This window comes from Tursiops truncatus, chromosome 2 (genome assembly GCF_011762595.2).
Source record: "Tursiops truncatus isolate mTurTru1 chromosome 2, mTurTru1.mat.Y, whole genome shotgun sequence".
Lineage (NCBI taxonomy): Eukaryota > Metazoa > Chordata > Mammalia > Artiodactyla > Delphinidae > Tursiops > Tursiops truncatus.
Window position 1 is genome coordinate 119,386,084 of NC_047035.1, and position 17,574 is coordinate 119,403,657.

At 47.3% G+C, this 17,574-nt stretch overlaps 1 protein-coding gene across 1 annotated transcript in view; it reads right to left on the reverse strand.

Annotated features, from left to right (window-relative positions):
* LOC101324019 (OTU domain-containing protein 7A) overlaps nucleotides 1–17,574 on the reverse strand; it is a 105,492-nt gene that overhangs the window by 7,950 nt on the left and 79,968 nt on the right. Inside the window, exon 7 of the mRNA XM_073801326.1 lies at nucleotides 17,404–17,553. Within this exon, the coding sequence (XP_073657427.1) occupies nucleotides 17,404–17,553 (150 nt within the window). The remainder of the gene's footprint in view (nucleotides 1–17,403; nucleotides 17,554–17,574) is intronic.

The following is a 17,574-nucleotide window of genomic DNA, read 5'->3' on the forward strand; positions in this document are numbered from 1 at the left end:
TGGACGAACTGCTGATTCACAACTTTCCTTTAACCCGTCTGAGAGCTGAAGTCACAGGCAACTGGCCAGCCACAGGTGGAAAGACAGGTGCCTTTGAGGAGGGATGGACATGAGCTTAATTGGACCCCACTAAGCTGGACCCCACTAAGAAGAATTCAGCTAAAATTGTTAACAAGTTGGTAAAGGAAGGGTGTAGCCTAGTGAAAGAATACAGAACCTTGGGGGGCCACAGACATAAGGGAAATTCACAAGAACTTGCAGGCCCCTCTCCATGGGACCTGACCTGGTGCTCACAAAAAGACTGGCCAGAATTCTGAGAAAGTGTCCTTCACGGACCTTTCCCATCTGCTAAGGAAGGAACTGCAGAGAGCAGGGCAACACACACTGTTGGTCTTAGGGCACTGGGCCTTTCCAGTCACTCCCTCCCCCGAGATCCAGGGACACAGCACCCACCTAAGATAGAGGCTTAATCAGAACAACAGAAACATTACCCTTCTGGGCTCTGCCTCCTGCACTCAGGCTAACAAGCTGCTAGAAAAGGGGCAAGAATATGGAGAGAGACCCTCACCGAGGTGAGGCTCAGCACAAAGGTATAGCAGACAATGAGAAATACCAGCCCCACCATAAACACAAGATACAACTAGAAGGATTTGAAGGCTGGATAACCAGGGCAGCATCAGATCCTGACTAGGCTGATCCAAACCCCGTGCAGCAAAAGGGAAGGAATCAGAACGATATGCCTTAGTCTTTGTTGCCCTACTCAAGATGGCTAGCTTTCAACGAAACATTTTCGGCATAAGAAAAGACAGGAGAAAATCAACACATTGACAAGAGAAAAGACAGGTGACGGAACAAGACAGATATGACACAGGTATCGAAACTATAGGATGTGATTTAAAATAACTGATTAGGGACTTCCCTGGTGGCCCAGTGGTTAAGACTTTGCCTTCCCATGCAGGGGGTGCGGGTTTGATCCCTGGTCAGGGAGCTAAGATCCCACATGCCTTGTGGCCAAAAAACCAAAAAACATAAAATAGAAGCAATATTGTAACAAAGTTAATAAAGATTAAAAAAATAAAACAACTGATTAATAACAACAATAAAACAATATTGTTACAAAGTTAATAAAGATTAAAAAAATAAAACTGATTAAAAAAATAAAACAATTAAAAACAATTTTCTAATAGAAAAAGTAGATACCATGCAGAATTTGATAGTTAATTTCAGCAGAGAGTAAGAAAGAGTCAAATCGAAATGCTAGAAATAAAAAAACACAATAATGGAAGTAAAGAATGACTTTGAGGGGCTGATCAGTAGACTTTACACACCTGACGAAAGAAGCTGTGAACAGTAAGATAGGTCAATAGACATTAATCAGATTGAAACAGAAAGAGAAAAAAGTGGGGGGAGGGTTGCAGAACAGAATACCCAAGATCGGCGGGGCAGTATCAGATAGCACCAGATCTGTGTAAGTGTAATCCCAGAAGGAAAAGAGAGACAGAAAAAAACCAGAAGAGATATTTAAATAAATAACGGCTGACATTATTTATCTAAATATTTCCAAAATGAATGACAAACTCTACCACAGATCAAAGAGGCTAAGAAAAAAACAAGCAGGAAAAACAACAGCAACAAATCTGTATACATAGTATATTCAAACTGCTAAAAACCAAAGACAAAGAGAAAATCTTGAAGGCAGCAGGGGAAGAAGACACATTACATACAGAGAAACAATTCTAAGGATCACAGCAGACCTCTCATGATAAAACAGGTAAGACAGAAGACAATGGAGTTATATCTTTAAAGTGCTGGATGAAAAAACCCTGTTAATCCAGAATTCTATACACGGCAAAAATAGCTCTGAAGCACGAAGGAGAACTTTCTCAGACAAAAATGAGAAAACTCGTCCTCTGTATACCTGCACTAAGAAATGTTAAACGAAATTCTTTAAGGGGAAGAATATGTTCCCAGTAGAAACTTGGATTTACACAAAGAAATGAAAAGTGATAGAAATAAAATAAATGAATTTGAAAATAAAATTCAGCTTTCTTCCTTTTAATTACTCTTAGAAGTAAGGCAAAGAGAGCAATAGTGTATTACATGTTTACAGCACATGTAAAAGTAAAGAACTTGATAATAATAGCCCAGAGGATGGGAGGCAGGGGTTGGGAATACATTGTCATGAGATCTGTATACAACACATGAAGTAGAATGTTACTTGAAAACAGAGTCTCAGTAATTAAAGAGGTTCACTGTAAACCCTAGGGAAATCACTAATAATTAAAAATACAGGTATAATAGTAAATCAACAGTGGAGATAAATGGAACCATTAAGAAGCTCAATTAACACCAACGAAAGAAGCGAAAGATCCTTAAAAAACTAAAAATAGAACTATTGGGTTGGCCAAAACGTTTGTTTGGGTTTTTTCCGTAAGATGTTTGGAAAAACCCAAACGAACTTTTTGGCCCACCCAATACCATATGATCCAGCAATCCCACTCCTGGGCATATATCCAGAGAAAACCATAATTCAAAAAGATACATGCATCTCAATGTTCATAGCAGCACTATTTGCAATAGCTAAGACACAGAAGCACCCAAAATGTCTTTCAACAGAAAAATGGATAAAGAAGATGTGGTGCATATATACAATGGAATATTAGCCATAAAAAAGAACTAAATAATGCCATTTGCAGCAATATGATGGACCTAGAGATTGTCATACTGAGTGAAGTAAGTCAGACAGAGAAAGACAAATACCATATGATATCACTTATATGTGAAATCTAAAAAAAGGGTACAAATGAACTTATGTACAAAACAGAAATAGAGTTACAGATGTAGAAAACAAATCTGTGGTTACCAGGGGGTAAGGGCAGGGGAGGGATAAATTGGGAGATTGCGATTGACATATACACAGTACTATATATAAAACAGATAACTAATAAGGACCTACTGTACAGCATAGGGAACTCTACTCAATACTCTGTAATGGCTTATATGGGAAAAGAATCTAAAAAAGAGTGGATGTATGTATATGTATAACTGATTCACTTTGCTGTACACCTGAACCTAACACAACATTGTAAGTTAACTATACTCCAATAAAAATTAAATAAAAAAGTAAGCAAAAGGAGACAGGGAAAGAGAAAAAAAGAACAAAAAACAGATGGAACAAATAGAAAAGAGCTACCATTAAACGTAAATAGTTAAAATGTACCAATTAATAAGTGACATTGTCATATTGGATATAAAAGCAAAACTCAAGTATATACTGACTGTAAGAAATCCATTTTAAATATGAAGACATACATAGGTTAAAAGATACTAATAAAAAAAAAACTGGAGTGGCTCCAGTGCATGGCCAGTTGCCAAAGATATAGAAGAACATTACAGTTCTCCATGAAGCTATCACAGTCCTACACGTGTGCATGGGCTTCAGAGTACATGAAGCAAATACTAACAAAAATGAAAGGAGAAAGACACATTCATTGTGGATGGAGACTGCCACTTTTCCCTTAGGAAACGACAGAACAATTAGAAAATCAGCAAAGATATAGAAAACTGAACTATGTCATCAGAGACCTTGAATCAATGGACATTTATGGAACCCAACAACAGCAGAACACACATTCTTTTCAAGACTCCATGGAATATTCACCAAGGTGGAACATATTCTTAGCCAACCTTCACAGATTTAAAAGAATAGAAATCGTAAAAAGTTTGTTCTCAGACCATAACTAAATAAAACTATGTACCCATAACCAAGAAAGATATTTGGAGAATCCTCAACTATTTGCAATTTAAACAGTGTGCTTCTAAATAATCCTATCGGTCCCTAATCCCTGTCCACCGCTGTGAAGGTTAATGTTATGTATCAACGTGCCTGGGCTAGGGGATGTCCAGAGAGCTGGTACACATAATGTCTGGGTGTGTCTGGGAGGTGGTCCTGGTAAAGATTAGCATTGGAATTGATAGACTGGGTACAGAGAACTGCCCTCACCAACATGGGCAGGCAGCATCCATTCCATGGAGGGATCGAATAGCACAAAAGAGCCAAGGAAGGAGGAATTTGCTCTCTTTGAGCTGGGACATTGATCTTTTCCTGCCCGCAGACATCGGTGCTACTGGTTCTTGGGCGTTTGGACTCAGACTGAATTACACCACTGGCGTTCCTGGTTCTTCAGCTCGCAGTTGGCAGATGGTAGAACTTGGCCTCCATAATTATGTGAACAAATTCCTATAATAAATCTCCTCTTATATATGTATCTGTATGTATCCCATAGGTTCTGTTTCTCTGGACATCCCTGACTAAGAGAACCACTCATCTGTTTTCTATCTCTATAATTTTGTCATTTCAAGAATGCTATAGATCTAGAATTAAACAGAATGCAGTCTTTGGGAATTGGTTTTTTCCCTTCAGCATAATTCCCTTGAGATCCACCCAAGTAATTGCATGAGTCATAGTCATTCATTTTTATTGCTGAGTAGGATTCTGTGGCATAGACGGTATGTTGAACCATGCACCCGGGAAAGACATTTGGGTTGTTTCCAGTTTTTGGATATTACAGATAAAGCGGCTATAAACATTTGTGTACAGGCTTTTGTGTGACCATAACTTTTCATTTTTCTGGGATAAATGCCCAGGATTACAATTGCTAGGTTATATGGTAAGTGATGTTTCCTTTTATAAGAAGCTGCCAAACTGTTTTCCAGAGTCACTGAACCATTTTTTACATTCTCACCAGCAATACAGGAGCAATCTGGTTATTCCACATCCTCTCCAGCATTTGGTGTCGTCAGTTTTTAAGATTTTAGTCATTCTGACAGGTGTGTAGGGACGTCTTACAGTGGTTCTAATGTTGACCATCTTTTCATGTGCTTATTTGCCATCCATATATCCTCTTTGGTAAAATGTCTGTTCAGGTCTTTTCCCATTTTTTATTTGGATGGTTTGGAGATTTTTTTTGCTATTGAGTTTTGAGGGGGTCTTTGTATATTTTAGATGTAAGTCCTTTGTTGATAGGTGGTTTTCAGATATTTTCTCCCAGTCTATAACTTGTCTTTCCTTCTTTCTTCCTTCCCTCCCTTCCTGTCCCCCCCTCTCTTTTTCTCTTTGCAGAGCAGAGGTCCAAGTTATTAATTTCATCTTTTTTGGGGGATCATTCCAATCCCAAAAGACTGCATTCTCTGTATGATTCCAGTTATGCAACATGCTGGAAATGACAAAATTCTAGAGATGAACAACAGATTTGTGGTTCTATTAGTCAGGGATCTCCAGAGACACAGAACAAACAGGAGACATATATAAGAACTCTTGGGGCTTCCCTGGTGGCGCAATGGTTGAGAATCTGCCTGACAATGCAGGGGACACGGGTTCGATCCCTGGTCCGGGAAGATCCCACCTGCCACGGAGCAACAAAGCCCATGTGCCACAACTACTGAGCCTGTGCTGTAGAGCCTGCGAGCCACAACTACTGAGCCTGCATGCCACAACTACTGAAGCCTGCACACCTAGAGCCTGTGCTCCGCAACAAGAGAAGCCACCGCAATGAGAAGCCCGCACACTGCAATGAAGAGTAGCCCCCCCTGTGCCGCAACTAGAGAAAGCCCGTGTGCAGCAACGAAGACCCAATGCAGCCAAAAATAAATGAATAAAAAAAAATAAATTTATATTAAAAAAACCCAACTCTTCACCTACCTCTAGGTCCATAGTTGTGCATTTTACATTTACTTTATGGTTAATTTTGAGTTAATTTTTGTATAAATGAGGTTTGGGTTTAAGTTTTTGTTTTTTTTTTTGCTTATGGATGTCCAATCACTTCATCACCATTTGTTTGAAAAGACTATCCATCCTCTATTGAATTTATTTTGTTTCTCTGTCAAAATCATATTTTGTGGGGTTATTCCTGGGTTCCATATTCTGTTCCATTGATCTCTGTGTCTAACTCTCCGTCAATACCAGGTACTGTGTCAGGAGCTCTACATTCATTACTTACAAGTCTTACACCAGCTACAGGATTTTTGCTCCAACTTTACAGAAGAGGAGGTGAAACTCTGGTACCTAAGTGACTCCAAGCCAAAGCTGGAGCTGTGATTGAAAAGCAGGTCTGCCTTCCTCCACACTGTGTACTTTGTCTTCCACTACTGTGTCACCCTGCCTTTTTTTGAATTATCTGAAATTAGTAGATCGTGAGCATCTAATCTCGTTCATTCATTCATTTATTCATTCAACATTTAATTGCCTCCCAGGTGTCTTGGTGCTGGAGACACAAAGATGAGAAAGACAGGACATCTGGCTTCAAGACATCCAGGATCTGGCCAGTGAAGAACAGGAGCCTCCGAAAGGTGGTCCTTGTCATCCTTCTCCTCTCCCTGCTCCCACCCCCACGGCGGCCTTGGCTGTGGCTCACCAGTGCCTGAGAACAACCTCCAGCGGGCCTGACGTAGAGTCCCTGGCTGTGCGAGAACCTTGCATCCTTGCGCCTCTGGGAAAGATCAGACTTGCTTTATGAGGATTTGCTTCATGAGACCTCGAGGTGCAAAGCAATGGCAGCCCTGTCCCCTCCACAAACGCAACGAAAGTGGTGAGTTCCTGCTCGATGAGCTGCCCGTGGCCTCACGCCCCAGACCACCCACTAGGCTCTGATCAGGATGCTTTCTTTCCCACAGACCCTTTCCCCACAAAAACGTCCTGAGAGACAATACTCTGAGCGGACTCAGGTTATCAGGAAGCCGGCCATTTCTTCTGGATACGTGTCCTCTCATGCATCAGACGCAGCCCTGGGGGACGGTGTTGAGGGGGGCTTCTCGGAGAGCAGAAGCAGGCTGTCACGCTGGCTGACCAAGAGGTTCCCTCCCCATGTCCAGGGGGCAGGACAGGTGCCTGGGGCTTTGTTTTCCTTCTCTTCTGCAGGAGGATCGATGAAGGCCGTGTCCTGTTCTGACACCACCCATCAGAAGCCTGCAGGTCCACAGGGAGCCTGGGGCAGCCTGAGGGAGAGACGGCACTTCATATGGAGATGGGGGCTGGGCTGATTCAGGAGTGGGGGAGATGGCGGCTGGGGGTGCTCCTGGGGCCACTCTTTCTGTGGCTTAGACACCCTGGGGAGGCCTGGGGGAGCCTGTGTCTGTGCCTCCTGCTCCCTCATCTCTCCAGGCCCCGGTTTCCTCGTGAAAGACCCTTGGCCAGTTCTTTCCGTGTAGCTGAGCACAGCTGGCACCTCTCTGGAACTGAGTCTCAGGCTCCAGAGCCGATGGTCCTTGGGGTGACGCAGGTGTCGGTGGACAACTGGACTCTTGGGCATTTGATCAGCAAGACCCAGCTCTCTGAATTCGCGTCCCCCTGCAAGGCCAGGACAGAGCTCACGGCCTTGAAGTTCCACACATGGCTCCTGGTCACGTAGGGGCCCTTTGAGATATTCTTGGGTCAAGAACCAACAATGTCAAAGATGACACCCCTCGTCTGGTCCCTGGGCCCTGGGGTGCAGGGTCTGAGCTAAGAGTTTGGATGCCCCCAGAGACTCTTCCTCTTCTCCAACAGTGAGGGGCCTTTGCAGGTGTGGCCCAGGCCTCCAGGGGCCATGCTCGAGGCTACAGCAGGAGCAGCAAAGGAACGGGGCGAGTGGTTCAGCAAGGCTGCCTGCAGACCACGCGGGGAGGCAAGTTGGCTCTGCACACCCAGGCCGAGTGTGTCTTTTAGTGGCAAACTGCAAGCCTAGAAGGTGGCTGAAGAGGAAGGAGGCTGATTGCAAAGACAATGCAGGGAATTTGCATTTTTTAGGCACTTTCTGGTTTCTACAAGCCTTCTTGCTACCATGAGTTCATCTGATTCTTATAATGTCCAGTAACAGGTGGGTTGATACGTAATTCCTCCCATTATTGTATTCAGACAGGTCCACAGATGGGCCCGTTTGATTAGAATATGATGAAGAAGTGCTTTTTAAGTAAAAATCACTTTATTTTAGATAGCTATATTAACAAAATTATATTATAAAATCCATTTAAATGGAATATTTAATAATATTCATAGCCTAAGACCAATTTCTACTTAATAGGAGACAGGTGCTGTTTATTATAAATCAATCCTGTAAGAAAGAGCACAGTTTGTCGTCAAATAGACTGGAAATGAAATGTCACATTATATATGGTTCGAGAAATCATAACATATAGATTGGCATTTAATTTAACTATGAGCTGAGCATAAAATACAGATTGAAGACAGAGTTCATGTCCTGTGTGTGGGGTTATTCTGTTTGGCTCCACAAAATTCCCAAATTGCTCAGTTTTGTAAACGTGGGGTGTTGTTTCTAAGTGGCAAGAGATAAAGTTTCAGGCTGCTCTTGCAAAAACTTTTTTTTTTTTTTTCATATATCACATTTTGGGTGTGTTGAGTCTGTTTCCAGTAAATAAACTACAAACTCTGGTGTGATCATCCATGGATGTCAGTCTCAGCCTTCAGAGCTGTCTGACAGCTGCGTGGGCATCACTGTCCAAGCCCCTTGTTCACATCAGCATCCCCTCCTCCGTCTGGCTCCTTAGAGGCTGCAGAACGCAGCTCTCTGGGTCACCTGAGCGGGAACCCCTAGGGAAGGCACAGGGACACCGTGAGGGCACCCTGACCCCCATGTGGCCCTTGGATGTGCCCCAGAGGCTCTCAGGCTGTTTGCATTTAGGAGGAAAAACTATTGAAATAATTACTATATATATATATATATATATATATATATATATATATATATATATATATATTTATTTATTTATTTAAAAAGAATAGAAACAGATGGTATTAACATCTCCCAGGAAGTGAGGCACCCCTCCCCCACCTTCTCCCATCCTGAAGGTCCCTAAGTCACCAGGTGTGAGTTGCCTTTATATCCCAAGCAAACTTTGGCTTGGGTACCACTTCCCGGACCTTGTCTCTGGGAGATGCCTGTTCCCTGATTATCACCCTGTTTGGCCAAGTCTGCTTTTTGGAAGTCGCACCATCCACCCTACTAACCTGCCCTAGTGACCCTTCACCGGCTGTGACCATTCCCTGGGGATGGCCCTCCTTCCTCAGTGTCCTCCTCTGTCAGGTGGGCACAGAACATGCAGAGGGTCAAGTGTTGTCCTTGGAAAGGACCTAGACCAGGCCTGCACACAGGAAGTGCCTGCAAGTACTGGCGTGACTGTGGGGTGCAGACAGCCCAGGTCTGAGTTTTGCAGAGCCATCTGAGGACGTGGCACAGGGAGGCCACGGGCACCATGCTGTGGGCATGGGAGGATCCTTCCTGCAAGCTGCAGAACTAGGGTCCAGGTGTCCTGGGGGCAAAGGACTAACATCCTCCCCATGGAGAAAGCAGGGGACCACCAATCATCTGTGGAAGTTACCACGAAAGCATGGTAACTTATTTACAAAAAGTCCCAAAATGCGCTGGCAAAGCCTTGCCCACTCAGCTTGCCCACACCTGACCAATCCCTCCAGCCCAAGCTTGCCCACTGCAAGCAAGCCCTGCCTTCTCCCCACGGGAACCCCAGCCTGCAGGACACAGCGGGGTTCTTCCTAGAAGCCGGCCAACCTCAGCAGCGGCAGGGGCGGGGCGGCGGGGGAGGCAGAGAGAGCTGTAAGGGAGCAGTGGATTCTTTCCCAACATAGTTTCAACACAGGGAAGGACGAGAGGTTTAAAGGACACCTCATGGAATTTTTAAGCCGCCAGGAGCTTGGACACATTCAGATGAGACGCACTGGGCCAAGCAGAAGGAAGGGAGTGGCGGGAAGAAGGCAGTCCCATGTCACATCCTACAACACGTTTCGTCTCATTCTCAGGCTCCGAGAACATCGTTCCTCAGACGCAAGAACAAGACAGCTGCTCTCTCTGGGCCTGTGATGACTGTACCTGTCAGCCTCCATCCCAGGGTGCTGGGAGGTCCGGGGTGGGGGGCGCCCTCCACAAGGTGTCCTTTGCTTGGGGCAGGGCGACAGCTCTGCTCGGCAGTGGGGGACCAGCAGGTGCCCTGGACCTTGATGCTCTGTGTCCTACACCCTTGCCTCCTCCCCAGGCTCCGAGACCACAGGCCTGGTGGCTCGGTCCTGAGCCTGGGCCCAGCTGTGGTCTGAGAGTCTCTTATCTTGGCTTCAGAGAATAATGCCCGGTTCCATCCTAGAAACTGGTGTTACTGTGCTTTCTTAGTCCCTCTCCTAGCCGAGCTGAGGGCACAGGCTGGGACTCTGTTTTTTTGTCTGCCACACTGAAGGAGGGCTGCAGGCAAGAGAACCGATGGGGCCAGCAGGTGCATGACAAAGAGCCCCACCGCCCCCCGGCCCTCCTTCCTAAGGCCTCCAATCTGAGGACACCAGCCCCTGAGTTTGCGGCACCTGGTAGTGGAGCTTGTTATGGCCACTTATGAGCTGTCTCTGGGGCCCAGCTCACCTGGTGAGGCTCAGCTCTGCTCAGACCCATGCCTGAGGCCTGGCTGACCCCGGGATGGAAGGAATTCAACTCCAAGCTCTTACCATGCCAGGTGTGGGCTGTCTGGTACTGTCACTGTCACAAGTGTGCTGTCACACTGAACACTTGTTGAATGAACCTCCCCGTGGCTCAGGCCCGTGCGGCTGTACACAAGAGAGCTGGAGCCCGCCCACAGCCTGTCCCCTGGACCACGGCCAGCTGCTCATCCCCAGAACCAGACCTTGCTCTCAGAGCAGCTGGTGCCCACGGCAGGTTTTGGGGGCTCTCGACCATGCATACAGTGGGCCTGCTCTTTGTTCTGCTGGGCCTCCCAGTGGGACCACCCCTTCCCCTGGAGAGGAGTCGAGAGACTAGTCACGTTCCAAACATCTGCTGGGACCTGGATCTACAGAGCTTGCAGAATATTACTTTGTAAAAAGTCCGCCACCAGCTACAACAGGTCCCAGGACCCCCACGCATGAGCTGCTGAGGGGTGGGGAGCTCACACACTCTGACCAGGCCCCTGATGGATCTGAACGCAGCATCCGCTGGTCAAGAAGGTGACAGTGATGAACTGAGCCAGAAATAATGAGAAACATGGCAGTTTCTCATTCATTCCCATGGGCTTGAATAACCTGGTATTCTCATTCTGTCTGAATTGGTTTGCTCGGGTGGCCATAACAGTGGAACACAGAGGGGCTTAAAGAGCAGACATTTATTCTCTCACAGTCTGGAGGCTGGAAGTCCAAGGACGAGGTGTCAGCAGAGTTGTTTCTTTTTGAGGCCTCTCTCCTTGGCTTGCAGGTGACTGTCTTCTCTGTGTCCTCCTGCAATCTCCTCTCTCTGTGTGTCTGTGTCCTAACCTCCTCTTCTTATAAAACCACCAGTCACAGTGGATGAGGGTCCACCCTGATCACCTCACTGTATTTTAATTACTCCTCTGAAGACCCCATCTCCAAATAGTCGCAGCCTGAGGCCTGGGGGTTAGCTCTTCAACACATGAATTCAGCCCTTACCAACACCTCTCCCTTCATGACAAGCCAGGGTACCTGAACTCAGAGGAAGGTCCCGTCACTAGTTCACCAAGGAAACACAGGATCTCGCCTGATACTTTCCTGCTTTTTATGTTTCCAAGGTGGTGGACCTGAGCTTCCTGGAGAGCTGATGAGGGAGGCTTTCCCCGAGCATCATCATGAATTCCTGGACCGAAGCAACTTCATCATGTTTCTACTCTTTCCAGTGGTGGTCCTCACTGTCCCTCTCGTCCTGTAGGAGCCTCGTCCATCAGCCCAGAAGCCCTTCTGACACTACCCTCGCGGTCTTTGAAGATGCCTTGTTTCTTCCAGGACAAGATGCGATAGGATCTTTGTGCATACTTCCTGCCCCAGATCTGGCCATGCTCTTAGACACCGGAGTTTGGGGGCGAACAGGACCTGCTTGCAGCAGGGGATGGCGGCAGGGACTTGCCTGGAACAGAAGGTGAGGAGGCTGCAGGCAGGATGGAGGGGCCTGGTCATCTCCAACATTCCTGAAACGCCCCACCTGCCCCGGGGGGCCTGCCTGCCCCACAATGTTGAGAGTGTGGTGTGTGTGACAACCAGCCCTCTTCCTGTCTGAGCCAGGTCGGGTTTTGGTGACCTGCGGTCGAAGGGGCTCTAACCTGCAACCAGGAAACCCTGTGAACGGACGGAAGCCCCGCACGGCAGGGAAGGGCAGGAAGGAAGAGGATGGTTTCCCACTATCTTTCCTCTCACTGAGCATCCTTGGTCCTCGTAGGCAAGGATGCTATGGGGGTGGTGACCTTAGTGTCTGTAAAGAGCTTCCTGGGAGGCTCCCTGGGGGCAGAGTGCAACGCAGCTTGAAGGCACAGAGCTGGAGACTTTCTGGAAGGCGGAGTGAAAAGCCCCGGGCCAGGCCGAGGTCTCAGTTCAGCAGGGTCAGAAGGCTCCTGCCAGCTTTGGGGTGGGGGGGTTCTGGCACAGAACCAGGGCTCTAGGAGAGAAAGCCTCTGGGCATGAAACTTCCTGGTGGCATTTAGATGGGGGGGGGGACAGCAGCGTGCCATCAAGTCAGCCGCGTGGCGCCAGGTCTGTCTCTCAGCAGGACCGCCCCCGCCCCGGCTCTTCCTCCTGTGGGGGCGTGGCCACGGCCAGGACCGCCAGACGCATGCGCCACCCTCACCCAGGCAGCCCGGAACCTGACATCCACGGGCGGTACACAGCGGCCCTGGGAGCAAGGCTGCTTCTCTCTCTGCGTTGAAAGAGAATGGATTTTCTCCTAAGGAGCACAGCACTGACAGCCTCACGCACCACCGCTTTTTAGGGAATTAAGAACCTAACAGCTAACGTGGTTTATTTCCAGATGAGGACCCAAGTTGGTAAAGAACTCATTTTTGCACTTTTGCTCTTCCCCAGATGAGTGGTCATTGCTGGTGAAATAAAGAGGAGAGTCCAGATGGAACTGCCTGGAAACATCACATCCTCTCCCTGATTCAGAGCTGGCTCACTGAACCCCCACCCATCACCTCACCCCCTTCTTCCTCCGCTGCACTCATTTCTCAGGCTGCTCTGAAGCCGGGAAACTGCAAGTATAGAGCTCAGCCTTAGTAAGATGCCAGCACGTGTCGAGGGAAGGTGTTCTTCCCAACTGAAATGACAAAGTTTCAAGAAGAGAGGCATTTGGTCCAGCCTGGAATATGGATGTGATGCCTGGAGCTGCAGCACCTATTCTATGACCATAAGGCTGAAACCACACAATAAGGATGGTGGAGCAGGGAGAGGCTGGAGCCTGAGTACCTGAGAATGCCTAGAGCTGATGCACCAGCCCTGGACCACCTACCTCAGGACTCCCTGTTAGAGAAGCAGCTGCAGCAGCCATTTTCTCCTTTGAGCCCCTTGCATCCCAATGCTATTCTGAACTATCTTCTTTTGGGGGCTAATATCATGGCCTTCTGTGGTTGCTTCCATTTTCTTGGCATCATAAAGGCTGAGAAGAGAGACTGAGTCTGTTCCCTGAGCAGGTTCCTGACGTCTTCTCAGCTTCTCCCCACCATCCTCAACCACTGGGTAACAATGGCAGAATTGCTAGGATCTGGTATTTGCAGAAAGCCCCCGACAGCCTCTACCGTCGGGCTGGAAGGTAGGACAGTGCCCCACAGGAACCCTGGGGTAGGCTTCCTCTGGTGATGGCTCCCCGGACAATGTCTGCTCTGTTCCTCCTGCCCATGGCAGGTCCTTTCAGGGAGATGCTGGGCACTAATGGTGGCCAGGAAGGGAGCCAGTCAAGGCCTTTAGGTTTATCTTAGAAGCAACATTTAAGGATCAGGGGACAGGCCTGGCTTTGGGACAGGCAATGTCATTCCCAGGGGTGACTGAGGACTTCAGTGTGTGGAAGTGACCATGGTGGTCACTTCATAATTAAGTGGTGATGTCCTTACATGTGTCAAATGAAAAGAGACCAAATGGGAGAGTGGGCGGAAAGGAAGAGGAAGGGCAGAGGACAGGGGAGGGGGGAGGGAATGAGGGTGAGGAAGGGGAGGAGAAAGCTTTCATTTCCAGGGAGATGGGTGTTATTGTACCGGCAACAGATAAGGGGACAGGCTGGGAGGGCACATGGCGCCCCTCGGGCAACGCGGTGAGGATACGGCAGCACCCAGGCCCAACACCATCACGCTCCTATGACATGTGCTTGCTGGGCCACACCAGCAACATGCCAGCCACCACCAGCAACATCCCTGCATCAGCCCAGCACTTCTGCTCAGGTCTATCTGTCTGTTCTTCCCAATTAGAGTAATTGCTCCCCTGCTGAATGGAGCTCGTGACTGCTCGGGAAACATCCTGCCTTGTGTAGTATGTGGCTTGATGGGGGTGCCTGTCTCCCCTACAAGGTGGTAAGGGCCCCAAGGCAAGGACACTGTCATCTTTGGGTCCCCAAACCTGGATGCAACAGGTGCTTCACTGAATGGGCCCTCGGCCCCCCAAACAAATACTGCATGCAGGACCACTGGACTTCAGGCCAGTGGGAGGAGCAGGAAGCAGGATTGCGCCTACCAGCACCCACCAGCTCAGTGAGGGTGGCACAGGGGATGTGTCGGTAGCAGTACTTAAAGCCTCAAAGTCTGCAGAGCATCTGTATCCTTTCCCAATGTGTGAGGGCCTGACATGTAGCACAGAGGTTACCCAGCCAGTGGGAGCCGCTTACATGTGCTTTGCTTCTGCTTGTGCGATGGTCGTGAGGACTGAATGGGTCAACGTGCAGCCCTGCACATTGGTCACGTGAGGGCTGTGGAGGCAGGGACCACACTGCTATTAGGAGCAAGCCAGCAGGCGGAGCTGCAGGAGCCCACGACACAGCTGCTCAGAACCCACACTGGGACCAGAATCCACTTATGGGAAAAAAAGTCTTTAGAGGTGAAACCACCTGCACCTCTGCAACGCTCCCTTGCTCGGCGGTAACCCCTCCACATTTGTCCTTTTATTGAAGAGCACCTTCATATTGGCCTTGAAAGCATCCATAAGCAGTATCTGGAAGGCCTGAAAGAAAGCTCAGTGCCTCTGTGAGGAGGGAGCCAGGCTCTGAAGGCCCTGCTCAGCAACTGGAGATGCCAGCCCTGGGACTTTGATCTCTCCCTGACCACAGAGTCTCTGGGAGACTGGATGAGAGGCCCCGCACCTGGCCTGGATCCCTGGTCCTGAGAAGGGCCCTCTTTTTAAAATTTTCTAAATGAAACACAGCCAATTTTATTCAAATTCTCCAAAATTTATACTCGATATGTTAATTGTTTCTAAAATGTTTCACCTTTAAATCATGGATTTATTATTTCACCTTTCTTTTAGAGTTTTTTTTCATTTTTTTCTGTACAGTTCTTCTATAGAAGTCAAAGTCCTGAGTTGCCCAGTTAGGAGCCTCTGACCTACTATCCTGATTAAGTTTCTTCTTAATATTCATGGCCAACATCTGGCTTCTAAATGAAAGGCTTTTGGTCTTTTCAATCACTTGCTGATAGGGTGAGGCTGCAGAGAAAGGGCCCTCCCGTCTCTCCAGAGCCACGGTGAGCTTTGAGAAGAGCTGGAAGCCATGAGGGAGGTGCCAGCTCTCACTGGCCAACACGCAGAGAGACAACAGAAAAGGCAAATGGCACCTAGGCCTTAATGACGAAACATGTCTTCCTATGGCTAAAGTGAGATGTCTGTAACTAGCACAGGAAAAGGACGTGATAGTCCCCTTACAGCCAGTGGCAGCCCTGCTCCCTCTCCTTCTGGACTCACATCACCACAGGATGAGCCACCATGGATTTCCTGGGACCACATCCTATGGCAGGGACCCTGAAACTGGTCAGTCTTTCCTTCTTTTAGTATCCTGGGAGTTCTCTGTCTAACCAGACACAGAAGTGAAAAAGGAAGAGTTTCCCTCTATTTGCTCAGTTAGTCACACATCCGTCAGCAGTTAACATTCCAAACAAAATCCCGCCATTTCCACAGCAGACCCATAATGCATTGACTGAAGACAGGCCCCACATGAGTCTATGTGACTGGTGGTTGGAGTTGTGCAGTGCACAGCCTGTGGGCCCAGCCCGGCAAGCCTCTCTGCAGCACTGAAATGGCTCCTGGCAGGAAACTCTCATGTAATGATTTGAATGGAAGAATCCATCTTTTGATTCAAAAGCTTACTTTAGAGCAGAGGCTGGCAAACATTTTCCGTAAAGCGCTCATTAGTAAATATTTTAGTCTTTGCAGGCCACACAGCCTCTGGGGTTGCTTCTCAACTCTGCTGTTAGGGCACAAAAGCAGTAGCCACAGACAATACGTCTTTGAACAAGTGTGGCTGTGTTCCGATAAAACTTTATTTACAAACAGGCAGTGGGCTGTAATTTGCTGACTCTCTGCACTAGACGGGCTTTTAATTAATTAATTATTTATTTGTTTATTAAGTGTAAGTTTATTACTAGTCCAGAGTTTTAATATTTTGATCGTCTGGTTGGTCTAACAAAGTAGACGGGCTTTTAAAAATTACATCTGAGGGCTTCCCCAGTGGCACAGTGGTTGAGAGTTCTCCTGCTGATGCAGGGGACACAGGTTCGTGCCCCGGTCCGGGAAGATCCCACATGCCGTGGAGCGGCTGAGCCCATGAGCCATGGCCACTGAGCCTGCGCGTCTGCAGCCTGTGCTCCGCAACAGGAGAGGCCACAACAGTGAGAGAGGCCCGCGTACCGCAAAAAAAAAAGAAAAAAAATTACACCTGAGATTAATTACATCCATATAGTATATGCGTACATGTGAAAGGGAACCACAGTGAAAGTTATTTAAGGGTGGCTTGATTATTAATTTGCTTCATAATTTAAATTAAAAGTTGACTGTGGCATTATTTTCTTTTTTTAAAAACTGAAGCATAGTTGATTTACAATGTTGTGTTAGTTTCAGGTGTACAGGCAAAGTGATTCAGTTATACATATATATTCTTTTTCAGATTCTTTTTCCTTAGAGGTTATTAGAAAATATTGAGTATAGTGGTATATAGTAGTTTCTTGTTATTCATCTATTTTATATATAATAGTGTGTATATGTTAATCCCAAACTCCTAATTTTTCCCTCCTCCCCTTTCCCCTTTGGTGACCATAAGTTTGTTTTCTGTCTGAGTCTGTTTCTGTTTTGTAAATAAGTTCAGTTGTATCATTTTTTTTAGATTCCACATATAAGTGATATCGTATGATATTTGTCTTTGTCTGACATCACTTACTATAATAATCTAAGTTTCTTAGTATGATAATCTATGATAATGATAATCTAAGTCCATTCCATCCATGATGCTGCAAATGGCATTATTTTCAATGATATTTTTTTGCATGCATATGGTAGTTTTAGGCAAAACCTATCATTGCTGAGTGCGCTTCCCAGGGAGGTCTCCATATTCCACCTCCTGCCCCTCCCGGCCCACCCCTTCCCCACCTTGCACTGTTAGGTGGCGGCGGGTGTACCTTGTTCTCTCTGCTGGTCTCTCTGCTCCATGGACACAAGGGCAGAGAAATGCGCTTGGTCGTAGGCAAGAACCAGAGGTGAGCAGTGGCATCTGTTGGGAGGCACCTCCAAGGGCAGGTAAATCCCTCCGAAGGGGATTGGAGCAAATGCTGCAGACACAAACAAGGGTG